This window comes from Perca flavescens, chromosome 5 (genome assembly GCF_004354835.1).
Source record: "Perca flavescens isolate YP-PL-M2 chromosome 5, PFLA_1.0, whole genome shotgun sequence".
Taxonomy (NCBI): Eukaryota; Metazoa; Chordata; class Actinopteri; order Perciformes; family Percidae; genus Perca; species Perca flavescens.
In genome coordinates this window covers 2,113,302-2,126,090 of record NC_041335.1, presented here as the reverse complement: position 1 = coordinate 2,126,090, position 12,789 = coordinate 2,113,302, and the positions used below count along the sequence as shown (strand labels likewise).

The 12,789-nt window shown below is 42.2% G+C and overlaps 1 protein-coding gene across 1 annotated transcript in view; it reads left to right on the top strand.

The window, feature by feature from the left end:
- Nucleotides 1-2,739: 2,739 nt before the first annotated feature.
- galnt9 (polypeptide N-acetylgalactosaminyltransferase 9) overlaps nt 2,740-12,789 on the top strand; it is a 127,924-nt gene continuing 117,874 nt past the window's right edge. Inside the window, exon 1 of the mRNA XM_028579074.1 lies at nt 2,740-2,980. Coding sequence (XP_028434875.1) covers nt 2,740-2,980 — 241 coding nt within the window. The remainder of the gene's footprint in view (nt 2,981-12,789) is intronic.

Below are 12,789 nucleotides of genomic sequence, written 5' to 3'. Positions count from 1 at the left end.
TCTAGCATGGACCCATTGTCCCACATGCAAATTTGCATTTCCTAGGATGGCTAAGGCATGACCCACCCTACTCTGCCTCTGATTGGCTAGTACTCAAAGCCTTCGTTGGTTGCGTTAGGTTTAGGCATGAAAAGTGAGATTGGTTAGGGTTAGGTAAGAATATCAGGGTAAACCAGTCAGAGGCAGTGGAAGGCAGAGTAGGGCAGGACATGCCTATACTATTCTAGTCAATTCAAATTTGCGTCCTACACCTTGGCTTACTGTACAAGCTAGCAAACATCTGCTGTGGAAAAAGTACTAATTTAATTTTGCAGACTAGATAGCAAATAAGGTAGTCAGCTAGCACATTTGGCATCTTAAAAACATACAGACAAATGTCTAGATGGGTTTGTTTACATGCTAAATGTCCTGGTCTTTATTCTTCAATACAACTGCTAAGAAGATGGTACCTGTACTTGGTTTGTAAACTCCTCACACCGTAAGTTTACTCCAGACTTGGAGGCTAAAAGGGTGTTTCAGAATTATCTTCAAATGCCTTTGTTTCTTTGTTTCAATAATAAGAAAATATGAATTTGATTATCACTTTGACATGTTTTGGGACTGCAGAAAGGGATGGGAAAATGGAATCATGATACAAAAAAAATACTTTAGGTGCATTTGTTAACATTATTAACACACTACTTAATACAGTACATAGCAAACTGATTTATACACACATTTTGACTGACTTCCACTGTTTGCAGGATAGTCATTGTGGAAGCTACTACTTTATGTTTCCTGTGAGCACAGATCTGGTGAGAACATGGCTGTAGATATCACAGCAGTTCAGATGCACACAGTTCCATCCAGCCTGCATCCTCCACTGAATATGTTCAAGTGGCTTATATAGAAACACTGAGCGGGATGAATAAGGTGCAGCTGGCAGTGACCCAGGTTAATGTGGTTAAAACACTTGAGTGCCACTGTCTGCAGTCACAGGGGCCTGCTGCAGGGTGCTGAATGCAGAAAACAGAACAGAAGTCTTCAGAGAGTCTTACAGAGGAGCGTAGGTGGCAGTCATACTGTAGCTGCTGTATAAGCAGCTGTGCCGAGGCCTGCGTGGTGGCTGAGGTGGCTGTAACGGTGATTTCCCAAAAGTCTGTGTGTTTCTGCAGACCTTGTGTTAAATCGGCACCTTTTGTGATGGGGCTCATGTGCAGCAGGAATCCTAATCAAACACTGCATACAAAAGCCAGTTTTTTCAAACCTAATTGTCATACAGGGCTGAGAAACACAACAGCTTGCAGGGCTGGAGAAAAAGCACATGGGCTACAATCATAAAAATTGATGATAGGACATGCAGCGCTCTTGAGCATGGTAAATGTGTATCTTGATCATAAATGATGAGGTCGTGCACTTCATAGAGCACACTCAACGCCACAGTGCACCACTTCTCTGCAACTCTAAAACTGATTTCCGAGAGGATTAAAAAAAAAAACTCTTGAATCCGCTCTCAGGAAAGCAGAATTGATTTCATCTGGAAGACGTAAACCAGAAAAGCATAAGAGGGAATACTCACGTTGGAACACAACAAATAAATCATATATAACCTTCGCATTACGGATCAAATAGCAAAAATCTGTTAACACATGCACGCACAGTTGCATTTTCACAGTTGACTAGCTGAGGCGGGGGGAAGGCTGCTACGAAGTGGAAGTATTAGCTGCTTTCAGAGTCGTGCTGTTGATTCGATCCTGCGAGCCTAAATAACACAGCTCGTGAATATTCATGATCGAGCCTGTGGACGTCAGGACGCAGCGGCGGCTCTGCTCTCCCTCCCCGGCTGAGAGAGCGGAGGGGCTGGGGAGGAGAGAGGAGAGAGACATCATGCGAGAGCCCGGCTGCATCTCTCCCGCCGCATCTGAGGGCAAATCTGCTCTCAACTCACCCTACCCTGCACCGCCGACACGGGAAACAACAAGGGACTGACGAAACAAACAAAAAAAAAGGGAAAGAGAGAAAGAGAGAGAGAGAGAGAGAGAGAGAGAGAGAGAGAGAGAGAGAGAGAGAGAGCAACGCCGCCTTGTTTCAGAAACTAGCACACATTCTCTGGACATAAGCTCCTTGGGTTTCTATTCGCAGAGCGAGACGGATCGAGAGAGCACAACGCACTTGAAAAGGGAGATGCCACAGCGAAGCAGTGGTAGCGGGAGGATGCTTCGATGCGAGCGGTTATTGCAGCGCATCTCCTGTAAGATGGACGAGACCTATCGGGGCTGAGGAACTGGCTGCTTATCGCGTTGGCGAAGGAAAGCTGGTTTGCAAGTGCCGTGGGCTGTTGTAGAGGATGAATGCCTTCCCTGGCGGCAGTTGTCGCTCGTGATATGTAGCTCAAACGACGACAGAGCGCGTGCAGCTGTTTCTCGGCTAGTGAAGCTCCATAATAAAATAATAACCCATCTCTCCCCGGCTGGAGCTGAGCGCCGTGGCCGCCAGCAGCCTCCCCCACCTCGGCTCCCAGTGTGACGGGTGCGATGCCCCGCTAAAGAAGTGAGCGCAGCCTCGCGAGCTGTCCGTGGTGCTGAACGGATCCGTCAGCTCCTCGGGTCTCCACGAGTTGACCTTCTCTCTCTCTCTCCCCCCCCCCCCCTCCGAGCAGAAAACCCTCCTCCTGTAAACACACAGTAAGGTGGTAAAGCAGGCCACCGCACATGGACAGCTGCTGGGCTTGACTGTGTCAGCCGGACAATATTCTCTTTCATGGCTGTGGCACGCAAAATCAAAACTTTGCTGACCGTCAACATTTTTGTGTTCGTGGGGATTATCCTGTTCTCGGTCTACTGCAGGATCCAGGACCGATCCGAGGAGCTCATCCAGATAGGGCGTATGTCTGACCAGAGGCTGCGAGCCAGGAATGGCAAAGTTTCCAACTTGGTGGACAGGCAGTCTATTCTCCAGAGGCTGGAGAGGCTGGAGGATGTGGTCTACAATCAGCTAAACGGTAGGAAACGGCTTGATTATGTCAATAGCAAAATCTGTGACTTAGTGGTACAGAAGTCATCATCATAAAGAAGCAAATCATGGCCACTGCAAACGAAACACTTTGCAAATTGCGCCTATACCCCATAATTAGGCAGTCCTTGTGCAATGTAGAGCACTTTGTTATGGCTTGTTTGGCCAAACTGACAGGGACAGAATCCCAAAGGTGCACAGGCTGCATCCACTGGTGTGAGTTTTCCGTAGACCTGAAGCATGACTCATGCATATTTTCCTGTTAGCCCTTAGCCTCATTTCTTTGATAAAGCAGTGCAACCCTGTCAACCCGTCCAAAGCACTAACCTTACTTGTTAAGTAGCTAATGAAGCAGGGGGATGCATTTCAGTGCAATACAATACTTGGTCTATGTGCTGATGTAGAGTGCTGTTTGTGTTGATAGACTTTACTGGGCTGTTACTTTAACAGCCTACCAGACCCCTAACCCATAATTGACTTGTTGTAAACTTCACATAAACTTATGCTTTAAGTGTTGATGTCCGTAGTTCTGTATAGAATCCCACTCTGTATCTCAGCTGCAGCTCATTTGACTGGAGGCACTGCTGGTGAAACATATCAGCTTTAACAAGCTGTCTGAGTTTTGAAGTCTAATGTAATGGCTCTATAACGGACTGACAGACTTGTATTTCATTACACGGCCATTAGTCTGTGGGGCAGATTTGGTCTCCTCAGCAGAAGAGCAACCATTAAAATCAGGTTACATACGACTGTCTTATTCATGTTCCTTATCTCCTGTGGGAAAGCCACACAACCACAAGTGATGTCCAAGACTTCATTCATACAGATGCTTGAAAAGACTGGCCTGGATACAGTATACATGAGGTATTCCGAGTTTATAACTCATTATGATGAATAAAGAGACAGTAGTTACATCAGAGTTTAATTTAACGATACACTCAACATACAATTCAATACAATTCACCATTTTAAGTTAACAATACGATTATCTCAGGGGGTTTTTAACAGTCAATTCAAGTCAAGTCAATTTATTAATAGAGCACATTTAAAACCAACCTAGGCTGAAGAAAGTGCTGTACAAAGTTATATTATGTTATAAAAACAAAAGAAAGAGAATAAAAATATAGACACAATGAACATTATACAAACAACACACTTCTATACAAATGTCCCTAAACTAAATCATACGCCAAAGAATAAAAATGTGTTTTAAGACGAGACTTAAAGATCTCGGCTGTAGAGGAGGATCTAATAAGAATGGGAAGTTTGTTCAAGAGTCTCGGGGCCACAACGGAGAAGGCACGATCACCCTTTATTTTCATCCGAGACTGTGGAACAGCTAAAAGGAACTAATTAGACCATCTTAGGTTCCTGGAGGAGTGATGTAGGGCAAGGGGATTAGAAATATAAAGGGGCCAATCCGTGTAATGCCTTCAAAACAAGTAACATTACCTTAAAATCGATTGATTTAGCTCATTCAGAGTGAGCTGCAGAGAAATGACTGAAAACAATTCCTTTATTTATATAAATTGTGCAAAACATGTGTCCTCTTATCAAAAGTGCAACTGGAATTGTTTTTAATTTATTTTAAATAACAAAAATGAAATGAAAAATGAATAATTAGATTTTTTTAAACAAATAACTAAATAGACACAAATCTCTTCAAATGAACAAACTGAGAGCATGTAGTGAGGTCTGAAGTCAAACACGTGAAATCAAACCTACATTACGCCCTAGGCCGTTTAAAAAATGCATCGCGATTCATTTTTTATATCAACTTGTTGTAATCTTTACACATTAAAGATACACAAACTACATTAAAAGTACACACATTACAAAAAACAAATGACGATGCCCATTCAGTCTGCTGATAACATTTGAAGCAGGGGCACCGACAGAAAGAAAATGTTGGATAGGTGCTCACTGACTTTTAGCAAGCATGGTTGTAATGAAGGACGCACATTTTTTTTTGTGTATTTTTTTTGGCCTGCACAGTGCTCACTCACAGGATGTTGACTATGTTGACTAAGTGGGATCACAAAAAAACATTCCCTCACACTGCTTTGGTGGCATGCTTCAATGTCAGTGGTGTTGTATGAGAAAGCCACAGGAATGCTGTAATTAAATACAGCACAAACAGATTGTAATGCATGTGCAGGAAGGGTTGATTGGCTTGTTGATCAGTAGCAATGACTCAGTGGTTGTTAAACCTCCAACCTATTCACTCGGCGGTAATGAGGGATGTGATTTTGAACCAGTGACAAAAAAAACAAAAACGTCTTGTTCCCAAGCCAAATAATGAGAAATCAGCATGGTGGAATGTGACTCCTGAGCATGTTGTTACTGATTGATTTTCTAATCTATCAGTAATGTCGATTTCTATTCACTAGCTTACTGTTCTCCTGGGGAAGTGTGGCTTCATCATCTGTGTAAATAACTACAGCTCTGGCTGAATTGGGGCTGTTAGGGATGGGGACTGTGTAGGAGGAGGCGGGTTCAGCTTGTGTTGGTGTATTAATGCTGGTCACCAGTAGAGGTCACAGATATGTCTCGCACTGCCAGACCTATCTCCACAGCGCTGCAGGGGAAGTTAACTGTTCACACAATACAGTAACGTGACCTATTTATATTAGCTGGACACATGGTCAAATCTCATTGGCTCTTACCAGTGTATCACCGTCTGCATTATGTCCATAGCAAATCCCCGCCAATCAGTCCCGAAATGTCCCAGTTAGATAGTAAATGCGTAAACATATTTTTTTCGAAATTTTAACAATCATTCACCGAAAAAACCAAGCAGGCCGGCCTTGTTTCACGATCCAAACTTTCCTCAAAACTTGCCATTTTCAGCGTGTATTGTTGCTCAGAGGTTCCGGTTAAAACCGAACCGTCATCGATCCAGACTACAGATATCTCAATACTGATTTAAAGGGACAGATCACCTCCAAATCAAAAATACATATTTTCCTCTTACCTTTTAATGCTATTTATAAATCTAGAATCTTTTGGTGTGAGTTGCCCACTGTTGGCTGTAGAGATGCCCCTTTTATTGTTGAATATACAGTATCTAATTCTAACTGGTTGTAATGAAATGGTAGAAAGAAAAAGTTTCCTGGCAGTCCATTTGACAGCTTGCTCAACAGTCAGTAGCTAAAGATGTTTCACAGCTTTTGGCCCCCAAAAGAGTGCGACTGTGGACTGTTTCTGCATGATCTTGTTATTACGCCAGAGCTTCGGCAGCTATTTGAGGGTCACTCTGTCACTCTGAGTTATGCTTGGCATCAGGCATCCAGCCAGCAGGCATTGCCTCTCAAACAGTACAATGCATCCTCTCTGCCTCTTATAGAGACAATACAACCCCACACAGTGTCACTGCTGTGGGACAGAAACACACTTTGTCTGCAAAACTCTTTCAGGACTGGAGGAAAAAGAATGACTTATCTAATTAATAAATATTTATATGTCAGATTATGCAATGGGTCGTCCAAGCTGAAATTGTATATGCATAGCATCTATTTGGCTCATGCCAATTTTGAGTACGTGGATTTTAAAACATGAATTTGCAGAGTTTTTTTATTTGTTAATGTTTACGGAGCCCCGGAAAGGTCACGGCAAGATTTTTTCAGGGGACTGCTTTTGCGTTACCTCGCAATATGTTTTGTGTTAAATTGCAATACTTTTCTTCTTCCATTCCGGAGACAAGGGTCTATTCCCACTCAGCTGCCCAGCGCAACGCCACAATATGGATCAGCTCGTCGAATTTCACTTTGAGTTGGGAATGTTGATATACTGCTCAATTGGTACATTCATATCTGTTTGACAATCAATACCTATGAAAAGATAAAGTGTGTGTAAAGTATGTGGCGATGAACCAACACTGATTGAATTACCAGAGACTCTGCAGCTCTCCTCAGAGCTTTATACTGGCCTCGCTCATGTTTTGCTAAGTCGTAGCATTTGTCCATTTTATTTATATGGTTGTATCAAATTAGACAAATAACCAATATGTTCTTTATCAGACAGTAAACAAACACGTACAGATATAACCTATTTAGACACCACCTAAATTAGAAACCACATATCCTAATATTTGGAAATTATCATAAGACACCATTTTATCTAATTTGAAATCAAATACAATGCTATTAGATTCCATATGTGTTACAGTAGATGCCATGTTACCAAATTGTAGACACCGCTTTTACCAACCTGGGCATATAGCTTAATTAGACAGCAGGCTGTTATTATAAGAATGTAATGCCATATCAGGCATAGCCTTAAGTCAGAAAAAACCCTGAGAGCTCAGAAGACAACACATTAATTTGGCCTTTATTTAAGTTTCTCTTTCTTGGAAAACTGTCGTAAACTAAGTCAAATCACATCAGGTCACATCTGGTTGCTACTTCACACGTCCCTTACAGCCCATATGCAGAAATCAGACCGTGATGTAAATGTTAATTTAAATCTGATGTGATTAAATGGATTAGTCCCACACTGTACAGGAATATGGACCATTACAGGTAGAAAATGAACATATAGGCGACCGGAAGGGTTGTAGCCATGGTTGATTGTAACCACAGTGCAGGCTGTATTTTTACGGGGTTTTTTGTCCCTGAACTAACGTTCTCTCTTTGTAACACTACTAGGGGGCTGCAGATTCTCTAATAATTCAGGGTTTGTTCATCTCCACATCATGCAAATCTCTGACATCGCACATTCTCTTTTTTATACATTTAAGAAATAGGCTGTTGATTATAAGATATGAATGTGCCCACTGAGCAGTATATCAGCATAATTCCCAGCTCAAAGACAAATGCAACGAGTGGATTTATTGCGCTGGGCAGCTGAGTGGAAATAGACACGTGGCTCAGACGGAATGGAAGAAGAAATGTTTTGCGAGGGAATGCCAAACGGATTATACAAAACACATTGCGAGGGAACGCAAAACATATTGCGAGGTAATGCAAAAGTAGTTCCCTGAAAAAATTCACCGTGACCTTTCCGGGGCTCCGTAAAAGTTTAACTGGTATTTTGACTGACTCCCTCTTGAAGCACGGTTAATCCTTATATAGCTGGGGAAGAGAGGAACAAGCAATGAACTAAGTGCAAAGCTGGCCCAGTTGCCTGCCTTTCCAGTTAACATAGGAATACAAGAGAATAAAGCATCTTGAACCCAGGTAAATTAATTCATTAAACTCTGTAATAACTCCATTCGGTGTCAGGCTGAACTAAGTTCTAAATTGAGCTTTTGAATTCATTAATTCATCCAATCCAGTTGTTCAACCTGAGCCTGACAAAATCAAATTTACAACTTGCAAATACACTCTACATGCACATTTGTCTTTCCACCCAATACACGTCTGAAACAGTAAAAGGAATTAATTGCAGTTACATATTTTTTCTTTGACATCAGCAGTGTGTACCCAGGAGTGCACACAGGCTGGAGACGTTCGCTGGCTGTCACAATCCCTCCATGATTTGTCTTGAGCTCTTTAATGGCGTACTTAATCATATCCTCATATCCCAGGTCGCTACCCATTTTTCGAAATCGTGCACTGACCACAAATTGTATTCTGTGGCCATTGGGAATAACTATGGTGAGAGGAGCGCGCCAATAACTATTACCATGTCCGGCAGTGTTATGAAGTAATTGCCCATTTCCCCTGTTGTTTATTGCCTACCAATGGCATGCCACAGGAGCTGCAGCAAGGTTCAATTAGATTTGAAGGACATAAACAAGTTGCTAAATTCCTTTTTTATAGTTGCCTGATGGATGGTCACCAGACTCCCAACAAGAAAACAACGGTCAAGCTTTATCAGCAGCCCATTCTGCGCAGAAATGAGCAACATGATGGTTATCAGCAGCACTGCTCTGCTGTGGAAGCCACCGTCATTGGGTAATCAGATGAGGGGGTTTTAAGCTTGTTAACAAGCTTATGAAGCTGCGATTTGACCCAAAGTAGTGCATTAGAAGAAGCAAATACCTCCTTTGCCGGTACTTACCTGCTGAAGCCCGCTGCGTCTGACTGGCCTAAATGAACACTAAACACAAATAGGATCAGCTGCCATTATGTAGAAAGAAAAAAAATGAACATTTTTAACACTACAGTTTGTCTGCTAAGGATTTTGAAGGTCGATATTAATATGGACATTTTGAACTAAGCTGTGGATATCCAACATAATGTGTTAGTGCAGAGAAAACATGATTCAAGAATGAATCAACTGTTTGCTAGGCCCTGCCCGCCTCCGTTACTGTTGCTACTTCTTTCAAGCTTTCTGTATATATACACAATAATAACGGTGGCATATTTACCACTTGAAGTCATTTTTGAAACTAGAGACCATCTTGCGATGGGATCAAACCAGCCCCTTCTCTACTTCCAACCCCCCGACTTCCGCACCCTATGCTCAGACCACACCCATTTTCGACTTGTTCTTCATTTTGATCTCAACTACACACCTGTAAAGTTTAGTAAGGCCGCGTGAGCGTGGCGTTTCTGTTGCGTGTCAGTTGCATGGCGGCTGCATGGAGTTTTCTATGTCTTTGCACACCAGAAACGTGTCTGACGCGGCCTTGTCTGTACACATGTATGTTTCCCATTGATAAAATGAAATAAACGTCATTATTAAATGCCATTAATTAAATGTATTTGTGTCAAAATGACATCTTTTCCTATTCTATTTTGCCTGGAAACGCTTCCAACACACTTGCGTGTCACATTAAAAATAGGCGTTGGTCCTATTTCTAGCATGCACGCGTTTTGAGACGTGCGTGTCACGCAGGCAGTGTGCAAGCTCTAACCTGTTACCATGGGAGCCGAAGTAAAAACGGACACGCCACGCAGCTGACACGCTCACGCCACGCAGGCAGTGTGCAGGAGCCCTTACTGCATCTTGCACGGTTGCAGCGCTATCGTGATGACAAAATCTTGACATTTAAACACATGGCAAAGCACTCAAAACCTCATCTCTGGTAGCTCCTGCTACAGTAGGTGTCTCCACCACATTTTGCCATGATATACACACACACACGCACGCACACAAACACACACACACACACACACACACACACACACACACACGCGCGCGCACACACGCACACGCCGGACACACAGAGGTGAAAACAAGGTGGTAACAATGGGTCCTTGATTTCAGGTAGACAAGAGCAGGCTTCTCATTTCTGGCTGGCAGCCCTCAGCTGTTGCTACAGATTGTATCAGATATAGCTAGCTATGCTAACATTACCTCCATGAATAGATTAAGTGATTAAGAAATAAAGAAGCAGCATTGTTCATGTGTTGCAGTGATCATAGTCATTGTATGATAAGGAGAAATGTAAGGTATTTTATTATAATATAACACTTTTACACTTAAAAAACATCACCTTCTAAGCTCTTTAAATATTACCACAGCCCCATGCACACCACTTCAACATGTGGAGATATCCAAAGCTCAACAGCCTGCCCTGCCTGGGTATGGCGAACGATCTATTGCAAGACTAAGTACAAAAACATCTAATAAATAAAAAACAACATTGTGTATCATTTTCATTCTGATGGTCTCACGGTCAGATTGACTGTAAATTGGATTAGACTCAGATGAAACTACCTGACCTTCTTTTCATTGCCTCTCTTCTTCTACTATTTTGTCACTCGCAGCAGAAATGCTCTAAAAAATTAGCTTCTTAATAAACAGATAATGCTATAAGCAAGAGTATATGCTACTATTCAGTTCACTCCTCTGCTTGGCTGTTGTCCCTCAGCTCATGGTCCTAGTGAGGCTGTTGTCATCAGCAATGCATGTCACTCCCGGCCTTCTCCCAGGTGCGTAGGTGCTGATGGGATGGCAGCCTCACAGGCCCAGCTGCAGCACCAGATATGCTTCTTATCTATAATGCCCAATTATAAAAGAAACCAACGCTGTTTATATGCTAAGCCTGCTGGGGAAAAGACTTGATGAGAAACGAGAAATGTCACACTCTCTCTCTCTCTTCCACGCTGACACACACTTGATGCTCTGACTGTATCTTAATGATACACATCGCGGTGCGCGCCTATATGTTGTTGTGCGGTGTGTAATGGATGCGGATGCAGAGAAGCACGGCGAAGCCTGATGAAATATATATTCCAATAATGATATGCAGATGAGGCTCTGGTCGCCAAAACAGTTTCAGAGTCAGATAAGGATCAATTCTGCTCAGCCTTGAGGAATCATGATAATGGATTCAGCAGCTAACCTGACAATCAGCAGTCAGCCACAGACAATAATGGCAATCTCAGATGGAGCGAGCATTCATCTTTACACTGTTGGCCTAGAGTCATGCAGTGATTACATTACCAACATTTAATGATGACATCCAATGAAGGAGGGACAAAGAGGCCCGCATGCCAGCCTGGATAATTGATGATGGATTTTAATTGCCTCTGATTGTTTATCCATGTTTCTTTTGAGAATTTCGACAAAATGGAACAGAAGTGTTTGGAAATGTTTACACTGCACCGTTACACAGTACTAAGGATGCAACCAAATACAAATACATTATTCAGATAGGAACAGATTATGCATTCTCAACAGATGCAAATGGCAACAGAATTTATGCAGTAATGTTTTTTTCTCTGCTAAATTGACCTGTAACCAGATCGACTTTCACACATAATTTGGCATAGAAATCACACAAAAAGGTGCTCCTTAGAACTGGTTCTTGCCTTTCAGTTCAAAAGCGGCAACGGCAGCGCTGCACTCTGACTGAAAGCCATTGTTTTCAGTGGCTTGCGCTGCGCCATGACAGCGTTTCGCTGCGTTGGCACGGAAGCAGCATGCCGTAGGTGAGCTCGGCCAAACCGTGTTTGGTCTGAAAGACCTATGTTGATTTCGAAGAAATACAGGCGATACATTTGATATTTGGTATGTTTATAATCCATGTCCATAATAATGATAATCAATCATACAACATTTGTTGTGCAATGCAGGATAAAGCTTGACTAATTCTTCACAGATGCTATTTACACCTCATGATGCAATATTTAAGCCTGGCACAAAGACGAAAAACCTTGAACTTGACAGTGGACAGGATGATGAACTGAATTTAGGGACCATCTTAAAAGTGCATGCAAATGGCCAAGAGAGCCCCATTTTCTCAGTAGCTTACTCATTTTCTTTGTAAACACTTTTTTTTTGATATCCTGCCATATGCTTGATTCTTTATCAAGCAACATGGCACAATAACATACCACTGCTTTATCTGAATAATTGAGGTCCATATTTTAAATATGATGTTATTTTGTGCAGTCTGTGAACAGCTTAACTCATACACATATGAAGAAAATAAAAGAATTGGACATAGAAAAGGGAGGCAGTAGACAATTCCCAATAACAGAATGCAGCTAATTTGTGTGAAATGAACAGATACAGATAGCAGCTCCATATTTGTTGTGCTCTCACAGGGCTTACATTTTGCACAAGGATAACAATCCATTGTTTAGAGAAAATTTGGGGGTCTCATGCTACCAATTTTCAAATCAGAGTTGTTATCTTCCTGACATGCCTGCTGCTGTTATGAGTGGCAGTGCGAGGATTAATGCAGCTCCTCTCCCAGCTCTCAATATTTCATAGATTTGTTTTGGCCTTTGAAGGCTTTAAACCTCTCTAGATCAAGTTATTTTCCTCTTCTTGAAGAGATCGCTGAATCTCCCAACCTCCCCTCCCCATCAATATTCAGAACTTTGGACGTGCATAAATCCACTCTTGCTCTTAAATCATTCATCAAAAATGGGTCCGTCTCTGAATTTGAGACTCTGT